The sequence below is a fragment of the Dermacentor silvarum genome, chromosome 9 (genome assembly GCF_013339745.2).
Source record: "Dermacentor silvarum isolate Dsil-2018 chromosome 9, BIME_Dsil_1.4, whole genome shotgun sequence".
Lineage (NCBI taxonomy): Eukaryota > Metazoa > Arthropoda > Arachnida > Ixodida > Ixodidae > Dermacentor > Dermacentor silvarum.
In genome coordinates, this window is record NC_051162.1 from 9751504 (window position 1) to 9776466 (window position 24963).

General features: G+C 47.6%; 1 protein-coding gene across 1 annotated transcript; it reads right to left on the reverse strand.

The window, feature by feature from the left end:
• Positions 1-13159: 13159 nt before the first annotated feature.
• Positions 13160-14988, reverse strand: LOC119464991 (uncharacterized protein K02A2.6-like). The gene is given in 2 exon segments (XM_037725841.2): positions 13160-14373; positions 14375-14988. Coding segments are annotated over 2 exon segments (1500 nt in total). The 5' UTR covers positions 14852-14988; the 3' UTR covers positions 13160-13350.
• Positions 14989-24963: the final 9975 nt, after the last annotated feature.

The window sequence follows — 24963 nt, forward strand, 5'->3', positions numbered from 1 at the left end:
GAACCAACGTTACATGCTAACTTGTATCGACAGATTTACCCGCTGGCCGGAAGCAACGCCGCTAAGCAACATCGCTGCAGAATTTGTTGCACAGGCTCTTGTGCACACCTGGATCGCTCGTTATGGCGTGGCACCATAACGACACCATATGGCACCATAACGACAGACCGAGGGAGACAATTCGAATCGTCCCTCTTTCGGGCTCTCTCCCGCCTTCTAGGCGTAACACACATACGAACTACGGCTTACCACCCCAGTTCCAACGGCATGGTGGAACGCTTCCACCGTCAACTGAAGGCATCACTGCGTGCGCAGGACTCAACAATTCCATGGACAGAGCGCCTGCCTCTGGTTCTACTAGGTCTTCGCACCGCGGTGAAACAAGACACACAGTGTTCATCCGCAGAGCTGGTTTTCGGCACGACACTTCGCGTACCCGGCGAGTTCTTTGCCTCGGAACCGACATCAGCTGAACTACACTCTTACGCCGACCGCCTGCGAACCACTATGGCTACTGTCGTACCACCACCGCTTCTTCAGGATTGCAAGACCATGTATATAAGCCCTCCATTACTTCATACTAGCCATGTCTTCATCCGCCACGATGCCACTCGCACTCCACTACAAGCGCCTTACGATGGTCCTTTTAAAGTCCTGAAGCGCGATCCTAAGTACTTCACTCTCCTTGTTAACGGACGCGAAGAGACGATATCTATAGACCGTTTGAAGCCAGCTCACATGGACGCTGGCAACACCATCTGAAGCAGATAAACCGCTCGACGGCAACGCCTTCATCGCTAGGGGGGGGGGGGGGGGGACAGTGCGCTTGGCGTCCGCAGAAAAAGATGAAGAAGAAGAAGCTCGACATCATGGCCGCAACATCAGCGTAGTTGCCCCGACGAATAAATGGTTACTTGTTCCGAGTCTGCTATTGAAGTTGTGCTTCGCATTTTTTAAAATATGCTTGGCCCATTGACAAACCCAGTTACTTCTATATATATATATATATATATATATATATATATATATATATATATATGTGTGTGTGTGTGTGTGGTGTGTGTGCGTGCGTGCGTGTGTGTGTGTGTGTGTGTGTGTGTGTGTGTGTGTGTGTGTGTGCACGTGTTCATGATACACCGTACGACACCGAATAGTCGTTTCCGTTCGAATGTAACGCATAACAGCACTATAGAAGTCTTAAAGGTGAGTGACCGATTCCGAATGATTGTGCTGCCGGAGAGTCGTGGCTGTCGCGCAGAGGCGCATTTATTTATTTATTTATTTATTTATTTATTTATTTATTTATTTATTTATTTATTTATTTAAAAATACCTTACAGGCCCAAAGGGCATTGAGTAAGGGGGGGGGAGGGTTTACTTAATACAATGAAAGCACACGCAAACTAGTATAGAACAGGGGTACAATGCAAGTGAACATCAAAACGCAACGCAACAGAGTAAATTGCAAAATGTAAAAGACGTTTCCAACGCAAGTGAAGAAAAAATACGTTTCCGAAATAAGCACTAAAAGAGCATTTGAGTGCAAGTGAAGAAAAAACTAACAAAAATGCAACACATCGAAAAATAAACAAAAGAACTTAAACGCCGAGACCATGTTACAGCACTATTTAACAGAAAATATGTACCTCAAGCTTCTGGCGAAATGTGTTAAGGTTATTATCAGAGGCGATATGATCGGGAAGATCATTCCACATGCGGATGGCTTGTGGAAGTGCGGATGTGTTAAAGGCATTCGTATTTCCAAAGATGCGCATAAAGCTGAGGTGATTATGTAGCCTGCGTGACGTGAAAAGGGGGCGTTCAAGGTGTAACGAGGCTATTTTATCGCTGTAGACGTACTTGTGAAATAGGCATAGGAGAGATATTTGACGGCGGATGGCCAATGGTTGAAGGGAATGATCAAGTTTAAGTTGAGTCACACTTGAATGATTGTCATAGTTCCTTGAAATGTAACGGGCGGCTCTGTTCTGAACTGCTTCAAGCATGTTAATTTGATAATGAGCGGAAGGGGATCAAACAGATGAGGCATATTCAAGTTGTGGGCGGACGAAAGTTAAATAGGATAATTTGCGAACGTTTGAGGGGCAATGACGGAGGTTTCGTCGTAGATACCCTAAAGATTTTGAGGCTTTCGCGCACGTAGCAGTGATGTGTTCAAACCAGGAGAGGCCTGGTGTAAGGTAAACGCCAAGATATTTATAACATGATGCCCGCGAAAGCTTGTCTCCCTGTATGTGGTAGGAAAAATTGGAAGCGTCACGCTTACGGCCGAAAGAAATAATGTTACACTTGTTAGTATTTAGGGTCATGAGCCAGGTGCTACACCAGATAGAGATAATGTTGAGATCGTCTTGAAGGATCAGGTGGTCGTCGGGACTGTTTATTGCTCTGTATAACATGCAGTCATCAGCAAAGATTCTAATACTTGATGATATGTTATTTGGCAGGTCATTTATATAGATCAGGAAAAGAAGCGGGCCTAGAACGCTGCCCTGTGGAACGCCAGAAAAGACGTAGGAAGAGTGAGAGGAAGTATTATTAACAATCGTGAACTGCTTGCGAAGTGAAAGGAAATTCCGAAGCCATGATAAAGTTGGAGAATCTAATCGAAGGGCAGATAATTTAGAAATAAGGCGGCAATGGGCGACGCGATCGAAAGCTTTGGCAAAATCAAGAAATATGGAATCGGCCTGTAGGCCATTGTTCATGTTGGAATGAAGGTCAGTGGTCAATTCCAGTAGCTGCGTTTCGCATGACATGCCCTTCCTGAATCCATGCTGGTTTGGAAGGAAGAATTTGTTAGTCTCCAGGTGATTGTAGATGTGGGAGGCGATTATATGCTCAAGAAGTTTGCAGCAGATGCATGTGAGTGATATCGGACGGTAGTTTTCAGGTAAATTCTTATTTACCTGAGAGAACTATCGCACGGATGTTAATAAGTCCTGCTTAATAAGTTCCTTGCTTTCATTCAATATAAACGTCCGGTTTTGGGGCAGCCTGTAAATCTGCTAACTTGATTCAGGCAAGGAAAATTTTTTTGACAGTCTCGCCATGTTTGCAACTCATTAAAACTGGGTGCCCCATGTGGTACCACACTTATCTTCTTCAATGAACGTAGCAGATCTAGACGTTTCTCCGTGTATGTGAGGTATGCCGTTCCTTTAATTGCTTCATTAATGTCGTTAACATAGCTAGTGCACCGGATAACTGAAAGCAGCCGTTTATAATGTACAAGCTGCTCAGTTGAGCGGACATAGATTTGATTGGGAACGGCATTACATTTATGTATGAAATATAGGTTAAGCGTAACATGTCTTTCTCGGAAATCAGACTCGAGAATAATTTTTTTGTGTACACCCCTAGAAAAAAAGCCGAAGAACGCAGCCACCTGCTTTCTTTCTTTTTTCTTCTTTTTAATTTACACAAATTCTTTGGTTTCACGTGACAAAACTACGATATTGTTATGAGGCACCCGGTTTAGTTTTCCCCACCTGGGGTTCTTTAACGAGCACCTAAATAGAAGTACACGAGTGACACACCCCCTGAACGTGGCGCCAACGCCGGGCCAAATTCCAAAGCCGACTTATCAGCTTCCGAAAACAACCCCACGAAAGCAAGGACAATTAGTAAGGCGCCCTCTGGTGCGCCAGCGAACGCCGGCTGTCATCCAAAGACCGAGTCCGAGCCCAGAGTTGTCAAAACACAACAAAATGTATTCTTCACACAAGGCAGTTACACACAAACGTGCGCACTTAGGTTAGACACATCACAATAGAATTCAGATGTGTATTCACAAAACACTGGGAAATAATTAACGACAAGCACTAAGCGTCCTAACACGTAACGTACAAAATGAATAGGAACGCTAAGTGTCCAATCGTATTCACCCGTGCTGGTCTTGAGCCGGACGATCTCGGCGTAGCTCGAGGCAAATCTCGAAGAAGGAACTTCTTCCGGAAATGCAGACGCTCGATTAACTCGTCGACTAGATTGCCGGAGAATCCCCTTCGTCCGCAGACGGTCAGTCTTCACGCTACAGCTCTTCACCGGCGCGGTCTGATCCTCCTCCTGATTCCCGCACGGCGTTTTTATGGCTTTCACGGGCGTTCTCGAACCTTCTTATCAGAGTCGTGCTCCCGTAGCCCGAACAAAGCCTAGGAATCTTCTAGCCTTTTCTGGCATTTTCAGCTGCCGCCATCGGAGCGTCGTCGAGGGGGGATGGTGATTCTTCCGTTGGTGCGCGCTCCGGCTTCTGTCTCTCTCGCCAACTTGCTGTTTGTGACGAGGTCTGAGAGGGCGTTTCGGCCCGCGTGCTCTCTCTCTCGTTGCCGTCGCCTCGTCGATGCTTCTAGACTCTGTCTGTCGCGTCGGCTGTTTGAGCCGTATGCGCTATTCCCCTCTGTCGAAGCTGCCGCGGGGCCGGCGTTCTTCTTTCACTGGCTTGCGTGACACACGCCGCGCGCTTTGATTACGCGCTCTTTTGTGACGAGTCTTTTTCCATTTCGTTCCGATCGAATTCCGCGACCTGCATTGAACTCGCGAGCTCCAGTTAAGCAACACAATGCCGTATGCACAATATAGCCACTAAATTGGCTACCGCGCCGGGTTTCTAACTTTATTTTTTTAACAGTATCGACTGAAAAAAAAATGTCACAGTTTCGCCTTAAGGGCGAAGCAATGAATGCGATAGAAACACAGCAATGTCATACGAAGTAAGGTGAGCGGCTGTGCTAGCAATATGAATTGTAGTAAACATGAGCTGATTAATTAAGCAGGTGTGCTGCGGCGTAAGTAGACCGACATGAAGAGAGACTCGATGACCACGAGAAGGCGCGTGTGAAACGGTGATGTTGATAGAAAGCGCTTACCGTGGGCAGCGCGTGCGAAGGGACACACCTGTAGTGCTGCACTGCCGATCTGGGCAGCATTGCATGTGTAGTGTGCGTTGAAAAATGTGGCCCGACTATTACTAACTGAATGAGCAAGCGTGGTGTGAGCGCGCACAAACAAACATGAATAGATCACACTGAATGACTGCAGACAACGACTGTCAAAACGCTGGCAGCAAGCACATACGCCGCAACGGGCGTAGGTACGTGTGGTCTATCGCTTCAACGGAAACTGAGCGGCGAATGCACAGTGCATAAAGGTCAGAGGCGTGTGGAGATAAGAGACGGTGCGGCGAGCGACGAGCGCGGTTGTTGGCAGAGTAGAAGTGCGCCCCCCCCCTCTCCCTCCGGCGCTGGCTTCCTGCTTCCTTGCTTGCGCGTGGGAGATTGAGTGCGTTCGCTCTCCGCGGTAGCGCGCGTCCCCGCACGCTTCCGCTCGGGCATACGGTACGCGGCGAAGATTTTATCTATAGGGAACCTCACGGCGACGGCGACGGCGACAACGGTTCCCTGAAGTGTCCATCCCAGAAATCCGGTTGAAGTGTCCATATAATTGCTATCGCAATAAAACCGGCAGATCCCACGCCCTGTGGGAATCGATGTTATGGGAAGCAGTGTGCGGGGAGCCTGACAAGTTAACGGAACGACCATGAGAGCACCAAGACGTGGGCGGCTTTTTCCTGACCTACATGACACGCATGTCATGACATTCACGTCATGAGTCCTCAGGAGTCCCTTTATCAATGCCTAGGAGACCTTAAGCCGAACGCCTTAGCCATGCTCATGACTATGACTTCAACCATTGACCTTTAGCCTTTTCCATCACTTGGTACCACATCCGAACCCGTTTGAGTGGTTCTTGAGTGTTCATCTTTTTTTTGCCGAGTCATTATAATTTTTGCTGAGTCATGCTCATGACTATGACTTCTACCATTATTCATTAGTGTTTCCTTCACTTAATACCCACTTCAGAACCCATTTGAGTGGTTTTTGAGTGTTAATGTTTTTTTCATCATCATCATCATCATTTATTGTTCCCTTAAAGGCCCCTGCTTGGGGTATTCCATAAGGGGGGGAGTACACATACAAAATACACAAAAGCTGGTCAGTGATCAAAATATCAAAGCGGAGAAAACACATGAGAAGTAATTCAATTAATAAAAGGCAGTTGAAAAAAAAAACAGGGTAGACATGGTTTAACAAGGATCACTATGACTTGTTAGAAAAAGCGTATTATACACAGTATACACACGGCAGAGCGAAATACATTTCAAGAACAGTTGGTACAGAGGATCAAAATTTAAAAAAGCATGATTGGAACAAACAACACAGAAAGAAAGGCGAGCTGTAGTTAATACAAGGATTACATAGGTTGTGTGGATAATAAATCAAGAAATTTTACGTGATCACGTTCAGGGACGACCTATTCAGGTAGTTTATTCCATTCCGCTATCGCAACAAGCAAAAACGAGTTGTTAAAGGCGTTAGTAGAACCGTGAAGACGCTGAACGCTCATTGAATTGAAAAGACGTCGAGAAGTGCGGATCGGCGGGAGAAGGAGCGATCCATGTAAATGCGGAAATGTGTAGTATAACCTGTGAAATAAACACAGTAGGGCAATTCGACGTCGATGTGCTAGGGAAGAGAGACTGAGGGAGGTTTTTATTTGACTGATGCTGTGCTTGTAGTCATAATCAGAACATATAAATCGCGCTGCGTGGTTTTGGACTTCTTCAATGGTGTTAATGAGGTGAATTTGATGGTGATTCCAAATACATGCAGCATATTCAAGCTTTGTGCGTACGTATGTTTCATAGGCCAGTTGTCTAACAGAGGGTGGTGACAAAGATAGATTCAGAATTCCTTCTGATGAATCCCAGCCACCTCGACGCATCTGCTACAACCTTTGTATGTGTTCTGCCCAGGTTAGTTTTGTAGTAATTAAGACGCCTAGGTACCGGTATTCCTGCACTTGCGATACCGGTGTCGAGTGCAACGAGTATGTATAAATTGAATTAGACCGTTTTCGAGACGCATGCATAAATTTACATTTCGAAACATTAGGCTTCATCATCCACTTTGAGCACCAGTTTTCAATTAGTTTTAAGTCATTCTGCAGATGTACGTGATCTTGCTGGTTATTGATGCGTCGGTAAAGCACGCAGTCATCTGCGAATAGACGGACAGTAGATGAAATTCCGTAAGGTATGTCGTTCATGAATATTAGGAAAAGCAACGGGCCAAGATCCGCTGTTGCGTTTGCGCACCTCTTATCAGCCGGCGCCCAAGTCTGGCTTATCTGTTCCGGACGATAATCTGTTTCGCGCATGTGCGCTGTTATGTTTTCACTCGCCCTTTGATCACGGCGTTCCTTTATAAAGGACTGCGGATCACGCCGTTGGCGCTTTTTTTGTACACCTTCTTTCGGCAAGCATGTCGCATTAAAAGTACGTTCTTCCTTCTCCCGGCGTCTTCTTCTCCCGGCTTGGAACACAACTCGGCCAAACGTAACACCGCGCCTTGGGGGACACCGGATGTTACTTTTGTTGTTAAGGAATGCTGACCTCTTATGACAGTAAACTGTGTGCGGTTTATTAAGAAACACTTTATCCACGATAAGATTAATGGGCGGAGACTGAGTGTTGCGAGTTCATCGATAAGTCGCTTGTGAGCGACGCGATCAAATGCTTTCGAGAAATCGATGTATATGACGTCAGTCTGAAACGAAGAATCTAACGCCCGGATTCAGAAATGCTCCTAACCTTAGACCGTTTCCCTACCTTACGCAAGGAGTCCTTCATGCTACCTAAACGTTAGGCGCCCTCAGAAGGCCATCGCGAATTCTAAAAGCTTCCTTTTACCTTCCTTGCGGAAGGAGCGCCTCACTAAAGTCCCTAGATATTTTTTTTGCTTAAAATCTAGGGACTTTACGCCTCACCAAAGGAAGTGGAACGTTACAGGCTTCTGGTTTTGAGATTACTTACGAAAATATGCAAAATATTTCTAATGAATTGCCAAAGTAAACTTCCGGCTCTGTTAGATTTGCATTTCTACTTCTACATAAGAGCATAAATACCATTTCTTTCGTCAATGACGTAAAAATAGCTTAAAAATGATGCACATGGCAGGAAAGCAAGCTCAGCCTAGCAACTTGGGCAGCATCGACAGTTCGGTTGGTCAGGCGTCGCTTTCTGTTGCTTTTTGGCCTGCATTTTGTTCTGTCTGTCTGTGTGTGTGTGTGTGTGTGTGTGTGCGTGTGCGTGTGCGTGTGTGTGTGTGTGTGTGTGTGTGTGTGTGTGTGTGTGTGTGTGTGTGTGTGTGTGTGTGTGTGTGCGCGCGCGCGCGCGCCATGCCGGGCAAAACTTATTTCACGGAGGAAGAAAAATTGGCGGTGGCTTAACTCAGTTATGCTTGGGTGTGCGTAGCTAGAGGTACGGTTAATCTTATTGTTTAGCTTGGTTCTCTCTACGGTTACGTCTTTTTCATTTAGCTTCGTACGTCTGAATGTTTAGGTTTGGTTGTTACCTCTCGTTAAGTTATGGTTATATTAAAGACTAGACATTATTAAATGGTAACGTATTTATTGTGAAAGTCTTCATCTTGTTGTTTCTCAATTGCCACAAAGACGGCCCGATGGTCGGTGAGGCGGGAGGATAAGGGGTTGTCGTCCAGTGACTTGAACACGTTTCGGGTGCTATCCTCATCTGAATCCACTCGCCTGGCCACTTCGTACTTACGACGCTTCTCGAGGCGTGCGGCTCGTTCTTCCTCCGTCTCTTCTGCGTCGTCTACACCGGGCCTTTTAATGGGTATATAAGTACAATCTATGCACCCAGTAACCCCGGGGAATCCTCCAATGGCATAGAACCTAGTCATGACTGACCTCGCTTCACTGGCGTTTGGCAGCCGAACGTACTTGGGATACAGACGTAGACATATCAGCTGTGTCTTATCTCAAATGCATCGGCATATAGAGGGTTGGGATACACACACAGTTTGCATGGCACCCGTTCCGTAAAAACGCAGTGCGATGAGGACCTTCAACAGAGCAGGTAGCGGCGCTCCTCTGTTGTCAGTGTTACAAAGCAGTTGCAACTCTGTCAGTATGATCGCAACAGCTCGCTTGGAAAAACGATACCGGGCTAGAAACTCCACTTCATTGTAGTGTTCCAGTGGATAATGCCTGTCAATCACATGCCAGACTGGAGTCAACGGCGGAGGCTTGTACACAGTCCCGTAAAGAAGTTCACTTGCACGCCAAAGAAACCTTGCATAGCTTTCGAAGCTATCGTCTTCGGATAAATATCGCAAGGCCGTCATTCTCGCCGCTCACTTTTCACAGAAAAATGTCACAGTTTCGCCCTAAGGGCGAAGCGATGAATGCGATAGCAACACAGCAATGTCATACGAAGTAAGGTGAGCGGCTTTGGTAGCAATATGAATTGTAGTAAACATGAGCTGATTAAGTAAGCAGGTGTGCTGCGGCGCAAGTAGACCGACATGAAGAGAGACTCGATGACCACGAGAAGGCGCGTGTGAAACGGTGGTGTTGATGAGAAGCGCTTCCCGTGGGCAGCGCGTGCGAAGGGACACACCTGTAGCGCTGCACTGCCGACCCGGGCAGCATTGCATGTGTAGCGTGCGTTGGAAAATGTGGCCCGACTATTACTAACTGATTGAACAAGCGTGGTGTGAGCGCGCACAAACAAACATGAATAGATCACACTGAATGACTGCAGACAACGACTGTCAAAACGCTGGCAGCGAGCGGATATATACGCCGCAGAGGGCGAAGGTACGTGCGGTCTATCGCTTGAACGGAAACTGAGCGGCGAATGCGCATAAAGGTCAGAGCCGTGTGGAGATAAGAGACGGTGCGGTCGGACGAACGACGTGCGCGGTTGTTGGCAGCATAGAAGTGCGCCCCCCCCCCCCCCCCCCCCCCGCTCCTTCCGGCGCTGGCTTTCCGCTTCCTTGCTTGCGCGTGGGAGATTGAGTGCGTTCGCTCTCCGTGATAGCGCGCGTCCCCGCACGCTGCCTCTGGGGCATACGGCGCGCGGCGAAGATTTTATCTATACGGAACCTCACGGCGACGGCGACGGCGACGCCGACGGCAGAAATCCGGTTGAAGTGTCCATATAATTGCTATCGCAATAAAAACGGAATCTCAAAAGAAATGACACAAAGCGCAGTCTGCGGAGCCAAACTGGACGTCCATACACGGCGGCTGGCTGCCGCGGCGTTGGCTGCGCACGGCACCTATCCAAGCCGAGCGTACCGCGTGCAAAGGCCTGCGGAGAAGCATACGTTCAGGTAGAGGAGCGCGGTTAGGAAGCATGAAGGTAGCATGCCGGCTTCCTAAGCGTGAGGAAGCACCAAGGAGGCCCTAACTTAGTGCCCCTTAGTAAGGGACGTTCCAGAATTGACGCCAGGTCGCCTTACAGCGTGTAAGACGTCCTTAGTAAGGAAAGGAGCGTTTCAGAATCCGGGCCTAAGTTAAGATGAAGGTCAGTAGTAAATTCAAAAAGATGCGTTTCACAGGATAACCTAGGACGAAAGCCATGTTGTTTTCGATAAAAAAAATGAGTTATCGTCGAGGTGGTGTGCTATGTGTGAATATATGATGTGCTCCAGAAGCTTGCAGGCTACACTAGTTAGTGAGATAGGGCGATAGTTATAAGGGTCGCATTGATTTCCAGTCTTGAACAGTTATCCAGTCCTTTGGTACAGAACCCTCAGAGATAGACTGCGTAAATATTACCTGTAGGATGCGACTAGAAACGGGATGAGTAGCCTTTAGAATTTTGGCAGGAATATTGTCAGATCCGGGAGCACATGGTATTTTAAGCTTGTTAATTAGATTAAGTATACCATTGGAAGTAACTGTGACAGGAGGCATCTGGGCAAATACTGATCTTGGTACTACAGGTGCACCACCATTTGACTGGCAAGTCAAAACTGACGTGAAGTGCGTATTCATTACATCTGAGCGTTCCTCGTGAGGAACACGTGACCCATCGGGATTGGTTAAAGACATATTTGAAGAGCGATTTTTTGGGTTTAGAATATTCCAAAATTTTGGGGGGTTAACGCGCACAAGATGCAACATGTCTTTATGAAAAAAATTCTTTTTAGAGTGTCTTACGAGTTTAATATATCCGTGTAGACATGCGAAATATTGTTTCCATTTATTTATCGCGGGTGACGTTTTCGCTGCGCGGTAAAGTCGATTTTTCCTTTTCGATAATCTTCTGATCATGTTAGAATAACGGGGATTATTTTAATCACTTCGATTGCGGTCCAGGGGTACGTGCTTGTCTATTAAGCTTAGTATTCGTTGCTTGTAGAGCAACCAGTTTTGGTCGACCGATCTAGTTAGGGCAGATTGAGAAAAATACTTACAAAAATTTTTCAAGTTCTGAGTTAATGACCAGCATACTTGCGTTTCGATAGTCGCGAATGTACTTTTTGGACGGGTGGCGCACGGGAACATCGAGTGATATGTTGAATAGGACAATCCTGTGGTCGCTAATACCATCGACACAATACATTGAATGAAACAGCTCCGGATTGGAAACAAAGACAAGGTCAAGTGGGTTGTTACCGCGGGTTGGTTTGTTAACAGACTGGGTGAAATTAAACAGTTTGATGAGATCAATTAAATTAGACTGCCGTGACGCTGCAGTTAAATTGACCCAGTCAATATTGGGAAGGTTAAAGTCAACGCAAAGAATGTATTCGGCACGAGGAAAGCGGGAAAATAATTTCAGTAACACAGAGTGCAGCTCGTCGAGGAAAGAGGGATCGGATTCAGGTGGGCGGTAAATGGCTACTAATATGAGTGTACTCGAGGCAACGGACAGTTTAACGCAAATAATTTCGTGGTTACAATGAAACGTGAGTAGATTAGAAGACAAGTTAGATTTTATGAAGAGTAAGACACCACCACCTCTGCGCCCCCTCCTGTCAAGCCTGTAAGTCGTAAAAAGTGATTTGTCGTGTAAAAGTTCATCGTCAGCTATTTGCGGAGTAAGCCATGATTCGGTTATCACGGCTATATCAGTGCTGCTGTCCTTGAGGAAATCTTCAACAACGTCTTTTTTATGCAGATAGCTTTGGGAATTGTTAGCATGCAAGACATGCCGTGATAACGCAGTAATGTGACCTGGGTGGGCGTTGACAAGGAAGGCAGAGACCGTACTGGTGCAAGAACAGGTCGTAATAGCTATGGCTTCAGTTCAGTGACTGAGTCAGTGTGGACGTTATATATGAACTGCTTATTATCGATAAGGAGCTTATCAAACCGGATTTTGAAGTGAACCTTCCTCTGTTGAGCATATAAGTAAAGTTTGGTCCTCGCCTGCCGCATACGGGCACGGGCAGAGTAGTCTTCCCGTATTGAAAACGAGGAGCCCTTAAGTTTCGATCCTACAACAAGAATTTTTGATTTATCTTTAAAATGCGCCAGCTTAACAATTATGGGATGATTTTTACCGCTGTAGAAGCGGCCAAGCCTATGCGCTCTTTCAATAGCGTTGGGTTCGAGGGGAAGATCAAGTTTTTCCTTGACAAAAGAAAGTATGTGCGACTCGGACTGGGCCCACGTTTCACCTTTCGTGTCTTCTACCCCAAAAAACACCAGGTTGCATCGACGGAGGCGGTTCTCGGCGTCTTCACATTTTTCCGTTAGCGATTTAATTTCACATGAAAGTTTTGAAATAGCGTTATTAGTCTCCGCGTGAGAAGCAGATTCTCGCTCCCTGTTAGCCTCGACTATTTTCTCCAGCGCATCAACGCGGCAAGAAAGGCGGCTAACAAGATTCTCTATATTAGACTGAGCTGAACGAATCAGGCTGAGCTCAGTCAACATAGTATTTTGGCTCGTTTCCAGGCGTGACAGTGTATTGGCAATGGACTCAAGCGTAGGTCCGGGGTTAAGTTCAATGTCTTCCGATAGCATGAACAGTAGGGACGAAACACGCATTGATACAAAACGCGCACACTGGTTGATAGAAAAACCAACGCCATGAATCAAGCAGGTCAGGGAGGCACGACACCGCCACTACAAAAGGGTCACTAGAATGGTAACTACAGGTGCGCGGTAAATAACTAACCTGCGTTAGAAACGGCGTACAAGGTCGATCCACATAGGTCGCGAAGCTTCAGGCGAAAAGCTGTTCAGAACGAATTGTCACGGACATCAGCAAGGGTGGTTATGGGAGCAGCGATTGAAGTGCGACTATGTGTTGTAACCGCGAGGGACGAGGCAGAGCCAGAGTGGCCATGAGTGGCGAACAGTATAAACGGTTTATTAGTGCGTGAGTGCTGAGCGAGAAGAACACGGAGCGCCCGGCTCACAGCGCTTATAAGGCGATGAGCACCGCGCTATCAGCGTGACGTCACACAGGCTTCGCATGACACCACACTCCTTCCCACAATGGTTATGGCCTGTACCAGTCGGGAGGTTTCCTTGCGCGAGTACTGCGTCGAAGAGTCTGAGCACCTAGAGGGGATGCAGGTTCTTGCAGAGGGGTCGCCGGTGCGGAGTCTCGGCGTGGACTGGCATTCCGTTGTCCCGAGGGAGCAGAGTCTTCGGGTGGCTCGGAGCTTGGGGGCTCCAGCACAGGAAAGGGGGGCCTCGTTGGAGACGCTTCCGGCATAGGGTCTGTAATTGAACTGGGCACGAAACAGGGAGGTTCACTGGGGCCTTGTTCGTCACTCTCCAAATAACGTGAACGTAGACTGTCTACATGCACGAATCTGTTGCCGGGTCCTACACGCACAATGTACGTAACGGCACTGCACCTTTTTTCGATGACTCCTAGCAACCACTTGGGCTCACCTGGACGAAGACCTTGAACCAGAACGCTTTCAACCGGTTTGTAAGCTCTCCACGACCCTCTTTTTTCGTCGGCTTTGCCCTTCACTTTGCAGAAACGTTCTTCCATACGTCTCTCCAGGTATGGCTGTAGCATAGTCAGGCGAGTGCGGGGCGTCCACGACAGGAACAGTTCTGCTGGTGTCTGTCCCGTGGTTGTGGTTGGCGTGTTCCGGTACCTGAACAGAAATAGGTCTATGCAGTCCTGTAGGGTCTTGCTGACGCCCGATGACTTTACGTCGAGAATCTGTCTCATAAGATCCCGTTTCACCGTCTGGACGCACCTCTCGGCGCTTCCATTGGACGCAGGATGGTATGGCGGTGTCCTGGTGTGCTGCACTTCGTTCTTGAACAGGAACTCTGTGAAGTCCTTCGCAGTGAACTGTGGCCCGTTGTCCGTTACGACTTCCTCCGGAAGGCCATACGATGCGAACACCCTGCGCAGCTTCTCGATGGTCTTTTCGGTCGTTGATGAGTTCATGACGAACACTTCAACCCACTTTGAGTGTGCATCCACCAGCACAAACAGCCATTTGTTGTCTGCAAATGCGAAATCCAGGTGTATTCGTTGCCATCTGCGGCTGCCGCCAACCCCAAGTTTGTAGTGGGGCCTTCGGTGAAGCGTTCTGTGTCAACTGACAAGTACAGCAGCTTTTAACAACGCTTTCAATGTCCTGGTTTAACTGAGGCCACCAGACATAGCGGCGCGCAAGCATTTTCATACGCGTAACTCCGGGGTGACCTTCATGACAAAGTGCCAATACTCGTTTGCGCAAACAGTGCGGAACAATTACTCGATTTCCCCACGTAACGCACTGCTGATCTACAGATAGTTCATGCCGTCGAACAAAGTACGGGGTCAATTCGCTATCAGTTACATGCGCAGGCCAGCCATTCCTCGTGTACAGCAAGACTTTCGATAGCACACCATCCGTACTCGTTTTCTGGCTGATCTCGTCAGCAGACAACGGAAGTTCATTGACAACCGAGAAAAAGTGTACGTAATCTGAGACATCTCGATCATTCGCCAACGGCAACCGCGAAAGCGCGTCATCGTTTCCCATGTTGCTGCCTTTACGATACACTCATTTGTAATCGTACGCCGCTAGTAGCAAAGCCCATCGTTGCATGCGTGCCGCGGACATTACTGGAACGGGCTTGCCGTGCGCCAGAAGGGTAGCTAATGGCTGGTGATCCGAATAAATGACAAAACTACCACCAAACAGGTACTTGTGGAACTTTTTCAGCCCAAAAACCACGGCGAGAGCCTCTTTTTCAGTGTGAGCATACCCTTGCTCTGCTTCGCTCAATGCCCTGGACGCATATGCAATAGGTTTTTCCTCCCTATCAATTTTATGAAACAGAATGGCGCCCACGCCATACATGGATGCGTCACACATAAGACCTATCTCTTTAGTTTGGTCGTAGTATGTCAAAACCTTTTCTCCCGTTAGCCACGTTTTACTTTGCTGAAACACTTTTTCTGCCTCACGTGACCACTCGAAGCCTTTTTCTTGGTTTAACACGTCATACAACGGCCTGAGTCTTGCGGCTAGGTTGGGAACAAACTTTCCATAAAAGTTTATCAATCCCAGGTAAGCTCTCAACTGTACCTCGTCCTTTGGTGCAGGGGCCTCAGTTATAGCTTTTATTTTTTCATCTGACGGGCGTATGCCCTTTTCATCCAGAACGTGCCCCAAATACAAGACAGACGTTTGAAAGAACTTACATTTTTCTTTCTTCAATCGAATGCCTCTTTGCTGAAAGCGGCACAGCACATTTTCCACTTTATGGAAACATTCCTCAAATGTAGCCCCTGCTATCAGCATGTCGTCCAGATAGCATGCTACTCGACCAAGTCCTTTCAATACAACATCCATGACTGCCTGAAAAATCGAAGGTGCACTCGTAGTGCCATAGGGTAAGCGCGTGTACTTGAATAACCCCAAATGTGTATTTATCACGACTAGCGACTGCGTCTGCGGATGCCATTCCAGCTGCTGGTAGGCAGTAGATAAATCCAACACAGTGAAATATTTGCAACCGGCCATTTTTACAAATAGATCCTCCATCACGGGAAGGGGATAATGATCAGTTCTGAGGCATGGATTTAATGTCACCTTGAAATCCCCACACACCCTGACCTGGTTGTTTGGTTTAGGCACAACTACTAGTGGCGTCGCCCATTCACTCTGCTGAACTGGTACTAACACTCCTGTTTTCACGAGATTCTGCAGTTCCGAAGACACTGCTTCCTTAACTGAAAATGGTACCGACCGCGCTTTACAAAAAAGGGGCGTGCTGCCCTCTTTAAGCACTAATTTAGTGGCACTGTTCTTGATTAGGCCCAAGGTAGGCTCAAAAATCTGAACATATTTTTCAAGCAACAACGCCACTTTGTCCAAGCAAACCCCGTGCACACCAGCCCAGTCTAACTTAAGTGCCGACAGCCAGTCTCGTCCCAACAGCATAGTGTTGGTACCTTCGTTTGTTTTCACGACAACTAGCGGAAGTTGCTTGTGCTGACCATTGTGCTCGACCGAAACGGTGAGCTTCCCAACTACCATCAGCGGAGTGCCTCCGCAAGTTTTTAGCTTAAGACTGCATGGCTCTTTGGGTAGGCTGGGCCAGTACTTCCTGTACAGTGACTCTGGTACAATTGATACCGACGCCTCTGTGTCAATCTGCATAGGGACACTTTTATGTTCTAGCTTCAGACAAATTTCGTAAAGCCTGGTGCGCCCTTCCCAGGAATAAATATTGTGGAGCACAAGTTCACCCGCGTCACTGTCTTCATCTATCGTTGCTAAATTCTGATAACACCTCTGACTGATATTATTAAAATAGATGACAAAAAACAGCACAGGTAAGATTATAGTTATGACAAATTTTTGCAAAGCATCTCTGCACACTGCTGGAACCCGCAGCATCCTGCGTGTTCTACACGCACATGTGAGAACACAATCTCAGACACATGCGCCATCATACAACATTGTGCGATCCCCTCAGCTTAAGGTTAAATACCAGTCTGCACAACCTACCTACGATGATTCATTCGGCAGGTGGAAGCCAAGTGCTGATGATGGTAGAGCCAAGTTGAAGTTCGTTCTTGTATGGAAACCTCGGCACATGTTTTATCAATCCAAGCAGCGAAGCATACATCCTGCAGTACACACAAAGATTTGAAATTAGACTTCTTGCTGATGCTGTACAGTAAATTCCTGTGAAGAAAATAAATCACACAGAAAACCTTTCAGAATGCACAACTCATCACATACTGGCTTGAACACATTTGCGCATTGGGGAAGAAAGGCGCAACGTAAACTGTTGTAGCAAATTTTCACTCATGTATGAAATACTCGTGAATGATGACACAACAGAGTTAATTTGTGAGTTCTACATTGTATTGACTACCTACAGTTAAGTTTTGGAAGGCTTGGGGAAACTATGTAGTAGTAGACGTAAACTGTGTACACTGGTGCTGACAAACTGAGAATAATAGTGGCAGCTGATTAGGGACCAGTGCAAAAAAATGTCAAAAAATGCGCGTTTGCTAAATGCTAGATATGTTACCGTGAAGTGCTCCCTCGTCTTAACCCATATACAAAGCACTGTGAGGATCAGAGAGGGTAAAGTACATTGGCTAACACTGAGCACAATGATGAGGTCCCGCCATTCAGCTAGTGCCAAGAAACAAGATGTCCAGCCGTCTATACAGTGAAAAGAACAAAATAAGAGAACATCAAGTCAGTTAAAAGACAGATATGCAATTACAAATGAGGTGAACCACAGTTATTCAATAATAAACGACAAGCAGTCGTGATTGTACTCCCCGATGAAGCATGTACTAGGCTACAAGTACAGCTTATTTGCAGCTTATTCATAACAAAGCACCAGTGCACTTTTTACATCAGCAGCCGACTGCATTTGGCATTGTATAAAACAAGTAAGCATTGCGGTAGGAACTCTACAAGCTGTGACACATGCGCACGCGCGCACGCAGAGCTGTAACCCATGCAATAACAAAAGGAAACAAAATATGATGAGTACAGCTCATGATTATGAGCAGTGTGCACTCTTTGAGTGCATTGCCTTCGGTTGCTTCATGTTGCGTTAACCATAAAGACTATAAACAAGCAGAACCCTCGTATAAAAATAAAGCTGACTAATACCGGCAAGGCAGAAGAGCCCAACCATCAATAATTGTCACGGTTAACACCTAAAAAAGTTCGGACATTGTTGACGAAAAACAAAGTGCAAAGCATTACGCTTACCGGAAAAAGCGCTATCCAAACTTGGGACGTACAAAGGCGCATCGAGAACGAAGGCGGCGAACGCAGATCCCACTATCGTGGTAGTAAGCCGTCGGCGTTTCTTAAGCTTCCTGCCTCCCAGCAGGCAATGGGATGCCTGACGAACTTAGAGCCTGTCTACTTGGCTACCGCGAAAGTGATCGCACCGCGTTGGCTACTCTGTGACAACGCTGCGATCACAGCCGTGATGCAATTACTTTCACACCGGCGTTTTGCTCCTGCTGTCAGCCACTGCATGCTGCGCGAGCATGGAATAATGGTTTCCAGGCGTCGTGTGTGTGTGCTGGGTTGAAAACCATACACATTTGATTTTTGAAGTTCCGGTGCGAAATTATTCAACACTGAAGCCAGCTTATGTTGCTTCTTACGAGTTCGTTTATCTGTGGTGTCTTTTTTTTAGTTAACGCCGACGGTAACCGTAAATTAACATTCCGTTTGGCATTTTATGCACTTTTAGACAAAAACATCTAAAAACGTTCTTGAGTTAGACATTTTGTATACGTTTAACAAAATAGACCCTGGTAACATTAACAGTGAGTTTCGCAGATAGAGCATATACTGGTATATTCCAGGCCCTTAGGCAACGTTTAGAAGAAATTCTATTTCTAGTCTTGTCCTAGACCAAGACGTCTACAGCCGTTTGTAGCCGTTTCAAGGCGTTTTAAAGCGGTTCTGTTTTTCGTGGGACGTGCCAAAAAAACGCGGATGTCTCAACCCTGCCAATTACAAGGCCATTACATATGCAACTACGTTTTGCTGCACAAGCATGCGGCTTGCTTACACCTCGTAGCTTTGGTTGTGATGAGCGGTAGTGGTGAGATGGAGTATAGGTCAATAACTCGCAGTGGACCCTGATCGCGAGAAGAAAACTTACAAAAGAATACAAATGGGTTAGGATGCATGCGGCAAGCAATACCAAATTCCGAATGAAAGCCTACTACTATCGTTCAAGATAAAAGTGTACAACCATTGCATTTTACCAGTGCTAACATATGGGGCAGAAACATGGAGGTTAGCAAAGAATTAAGCTCGAGAACAAGCTAAAGACCGCGCAAAGAGCGATGGAACGAAAAAAGTCGCAGTTTCGCCTGAAAGGCAAAGAATATATTGCGATAGTAAATTAGCGGACAGCTATACAAAGTAAGGATAGTAGATTTATCGGCCGTATAAACTTGTAAACGTAGGCACATTAACTAAATTAACAAGCAGGCTGTCACACGCGCACAAGCAAAGATGAACGCATCTCACTCGATGACCGCGGAAACTGTCAAAACGCTGGAGTGATTCAGCGCTGCAGCAGCAGCAACAAGCGAATTGAGCTTCATGCCGGCGCTTGCTTCAACGCGATCTTAGCAGCGAAAACACAGGGAGGGTGGCCTCTACACCCCCGCCACAGATGTCTTTCAAACAGTGTTGTACACGTTCCTCAAAAACAGGAACGAAAGCTAGTTCCTCGTTCCTTCCCAATATTGAAACGAGTTCCCGTTACAAGTTCCTTTATTGCGAAAGGAACGCGTTCCAGTTACACTCCGAACATTGGAACATGTCGTTACATTAACGTTACATTAAATTTTTTAAAGTAATATATCGTATCGGATAATCCTGAGGCGAAATAAAGTGAGCAATTTAGAACTCACATCGAAATACGTATATTATACGAATTTGAACATCGCTGACAGCAGATTACCTGGAGATAAAAAGAATCTAAAGAAACGCTCCTAGACGAATTTGTTCAGGGAGGACCGGACATACTCCAGGCATGTCTAACTGCAACTTTGGTGCTCTTCTATTACAATGCAACACATATGGTACCTTCCACTTCGGTCTTCAAAGGCGCAGTCAGAATACTGCGCTTCAGATGTGCAAATAGAAAGTTACTCACAAGCATAAAAATAAATAAATTTCTTGCACAAGGAACCGCATCGAAAGGAACAATACATAGGCGTTCAATGAATGCAGATTCAATATGGCAGTATGAGCGGAAGAAAAATGTCCACTATACAATTCGCAACATAGTAAAGTCCTTTGTTTGAACTCAGCAAGATCTCGATGTTGGTTTCCGACAGACGAACCCGTTTGATCACGAGACCGGCAGCAACCACTGCCCACGGAAACTAAAGAACATTCGTTCTAAAAACGCCAATCGCCAGTCCCGCTCGCTAGAGCGAGTGGGGCAGAAGAAATCTCGAGGGTTCAGCTCAGGGGACGAGGAAGACAGGCATCGCCTCAAATCCACGTCTCCTCAAGGCCAAAGAAGTCGGACCCCATCCAAGGAACCGACCAAGGACGCACAAGCGCCAAAGCCTCCGCAGCAGCAGCAGGCACAAAAGCCTCAGGTGAGCTGGGCGACGGTTGTGCATCACAATGCTCCGCAACACACACCAAACATGCGGCAAGATCCCGGATATGAAATACTTAAACAAGAGAACACACAACTACGCGCACAACTTCGAGACGAGGAACGCAAACGACAGCGATCCGACGAGAAAATTAAGGAGCTAGAGGAACGCCTTACACGAAAAATACTACAGCTTGAATCAGACCGTAAACAACCGGCTGCAAAACCGACACAAACCACATCAAACACTGACACTCTCCCACATAGCGCGACAAAACCACCAACGCCAACGCAGCAAACACCAAATACTGAAGTGCCACTCGCAATGGCCCAAATCCAACTATTAATGGCGGAAACCACTAAATCACTAATGCATGAGATGGTAACCCTTGTGAATCAGAAGCTCCAGGACTTCCAATCACAAATGATGGTAGAATTCCAGAAGTACAAAGAAGAAGTGACGGAGCAACTAAAAACTACAGCCAAAACCACAGCCACTAAGAAACGCGCCATAGCAGTAGCACTCGGTGCCGGATCGGCCACAACCAAGACGACCCAACGCATAGTTGATACAGACAGCTCGGTCACCGAGATGTCAGACGCATAGAAAACAAGTGGGAACCATGGCTAACAAAGTTAAAGACCACTCAAAACCAAACAACCCGGAACAATTAGAGATCTGGCAATGGAACTGCCGCTCCTTCACCAGAAAGACGGCAGCCCTCCAGCAATTTATTAAAAGCTCTCAGGTAGCTCCGGACATAATATGCCTTCAGGAGGTTGGACCCAAACCGGCCCGACTACAGGGCTATTATGCTCTGAGCGACCCCCAAAATACCAAAGTAGCCACGCTATCCACTCCCAAATTACGTCGAACAATTGGCACAACGAAACTAACCGACTGGCCAAAATACAGAGAGCTCCACCGGACCCTTGATACATCAAACACTCCCACGAGCATACAAGAATGGACAAAACACATCCAATCAACACACAAAGACACCACCAAAAGCATAGCGCGCACGTCGGAGGCGCCAGTGGTAGACTCCCACCTAGTAAACTTGTGGGACGAAAGACACAAATTGGTCAAGCGTTGGAAAAAACAACGCCTCAACAAACATCTACGTGCCCGCATAATACTTCTGGCGGAGCAAGCGCAACAACATGCCGACAAATTAGCGAACAACGAGTGGACTACGTTCTGCGGGTCCCTCTCGGGGACCTTGGGTACGGCTAGCACGTGGCGCATCCTTCGTGGGATGCTTGACCCGGGTAGCACACGCACGGAAAACAACAAATGACTCCAAATCATATCGGACAGTTTTCCAGGCACAGAAGCGGACCTAATAGACAAACTGAAAGAACGATACACAGGACCATCACTAAACACAGACGCCCCAAACGAATCCCGACCATACCTTGGGATAGCCATTAGATGAACCTGAATTAGATGAACCTTTCACATATGCAGAGGTCTTTGAGGCAGCTCAAGCAGCCACCAAAAATTTGGCTCCTGGCCCCGACGCCATCACGAACGTGATGCTTCGGAACCTGGACGCTAGAGCCCTGACTAAAATCACAGAGCTGTTCAATAGCGAGAGCTGGCTCAGGGGCCAATTGCCTCCGGAATGGAAACACGCTAAGATTATCACGATCCCCAAACCTAAAACGACGCCCACAATAGACGCTCTGAGGCCTATTTCCCTCACGTCCTGCCTGGGTAAACTGTACGAACGAGTAGTGCAAATAAGACTACAACGGTACCTAGATGAAATAACATGGTTCCCAAACACCATGATAGGGTTCCGTGCGGGGCTATCCTGTCAAGACGCATTCCTACTGATCAGAGAAGAAGTGACATCCAACATCGCCCGCGGAGAGGAAAGACTAGTGCTCGCTCTAGACCTCAAGGGCGCATTTGATAACGTTTCTCACAAAACAATATTGGAGGAACTCGAAATGACGGGATGCGGAGAACGCACGTACAACTACGTGCAGGCTTTCCTCGCCAACCGCACTGCCACTATAGGCATCGGCCAAATCACTTCCCAAAAGTTCAAGATGCCCAGTAGAGGAACACCCCAGAAGGCAATAATCTCACCTTTGCTGTTCAATATAGCGATGTGTCGTCTAGCACGACAGTTTGACCAAATCCCTGACTTGGGTTACACGCTGTACGCAGACGACATAACGCTGTGGGCAGCAAGGGGCCCTCTGGGACACAAAGAACACGTACTACAACAAGCAGCCGAGGCAGTAGAGAAATTCTCGAGCAGCAGTGGCCTCAAATGTGCTCCCGAAAAATCGCAGGTCATTCGGTTACACTCGAGGGCTTACATATCCAACGGACCAGTCAACATCGTCGTGGAAGGACACGCAGTCCAAGAAGTCACAACGATGCGAGTCCTGGGTTTCTGGCTCCAAAGTAGCGGGAAAGCGTCCCACACCATCAAAACGCTCAAAACTACCACGAATAACATCGCACAAATGATCCGCCGCGTAACTTATCGCAACGCGGGCATGAAAGAACACGACACGCTAAGGCTCGTCCAAGCACTAGTGATAAGCCGAGTCACGTACGGCCTGCCCTACCACCTCCTTAGTCACGAGGAGGAGAGGCAGATCGACATCATAAGATCAGCATATAAAGCGGCCCTCGGACTACCCAAGGGGACGTCTACAGAGCGCCTACTAGCCTTAGGGGTATACAACACGTTCGAAGAGCTAAAACACGCCACACTTATCTCTCAGAGGGAACGCCTGAGCTACACTCACGCCGGGCGGGCCCTACTGACAAGGGCACGCATTCCCCCACACCCACAGTGCATCAGCGAACAAGTAGTACCACTACCAACCTCAACACGAGCTCAAATAACAGTGGCCCCCATACCCAAAAATGACAGCAGATCCACGAGGTGAATGATGATGAGTGGGCGAAGCTCCGGAGGGAATCATCGGATCTCCCGCTTAAGGGGACGCTAGCACAAACGCGTTAGAAACGTGCAGTACTCTCTAGTAAGGGGGAGCGGCCACAGCGTCTTACGCAGCCATTTACACATGCCGGAACGTGCACCGCGTTTGCCGACGCCATCACATGACTGCTGAGAGAGTATACCCCCCGTATTCATAAACGCTCCTCGACTTGAACTTGACTTGCCACCGCTTTGGGCAGCGCGTTCGAAACGCGTTGAAGGTAAGGTGGAGAGGCCACAGCGTCTTACACCAGCTTCTTACACGGGCCGTAACGCGCTAGCACAAACGCGTTAGAAACGCGCTAGAAACGCGGCCTTTCGTTAATGTTGGGTATTTATAGCCATTGTGGTGCGTTTGTCCATGTCCGCTTCGTGGCGTAGTGGGCTAACGCCGCGCGCTCGGAAGCGAGGGGTCCCTGGTTCGATTCCGCGCTACGGACACAACTTCGGAATTTTTTTCTCATTTTTCTCAGACTGGTTACACACTACTACTACTACTACTACGACGGGGACGGAACGGGTGCCGCCATAAGGAGCTTCGCCCCTAAAACATGCACCCGGAATACAATAAAGCACGACGCAAAGCGCGCACACAACATATTAGAACAAGGTATGAAAATAATCCGACTAGCAACACAATATACACTGACGCAGCCGCGTATCCGAGCGCACACCCTAAAGACAGCGAAGCACAAACAAACAAGAGGTACGCAGTGGCAATCGTCGACACGAAAGCCCAGGAACAATTTACAGCATCCGTCAGGGCAGGAACTACGGCGGCTGCCGAAATTTTCGCCGTGGTAATGGCCCTCGCTCACGCGGAACGCTCGCAAAAGAGCGCCACCATAATCACAGACTCACAAGAAGTGTGTCGCATGCTTCTCAGGGGCCACGTGACCAAAACAAGTCACTCGATAATACCGACAAAATTCGCCCATCATCACCTGATCGTATGGTGTCCAGGCCACACGGGACTGGAGGGTAACGAACTGGCCGATTCGATAGCCCGAGGCATTATTAACCGGGCGGAATCGACTGGGACGGGAAGCCATCGCAATAACCCCAACCCAACGAATGCCCGAGAGATTCTCGCTCATCAGCGTACAACCAGAAAGAAATACCCTCCCCCTCACGCACAACTCAGTGGAGAGGAAGCCGCCAGCTGGCGCAAAATTCAGACCGGGGTATACCCCCCCCCCCCCCCCTTAAATTACAGAATGCCATGTTCCCCACTCGCTACAGGGTCGACTGTCCGTGGTGCGGCGGCATACCAACACTACAACACATTACATGGGATTGTGAATCACACCCGTTTGATAAAACACGCCACATAATGGAGCAATGGGAGGCACAGCTAACCAGCTCAGACCTGATGGGACAACAGTCCTTCATAGAACAGGTCAAGCGGGCGGCCGAGGCCAGTGGGGCCCTGGACTAAAGGGGCTCCGATCATTCCACCAAAATGCTTTTGATCAATAAACGTTTTCTTCTTCTTTTTCTTCTTCGTCAGAACTTCGATGGCAATGTTCCACCGAAGCGCTTGAGGGTACTGC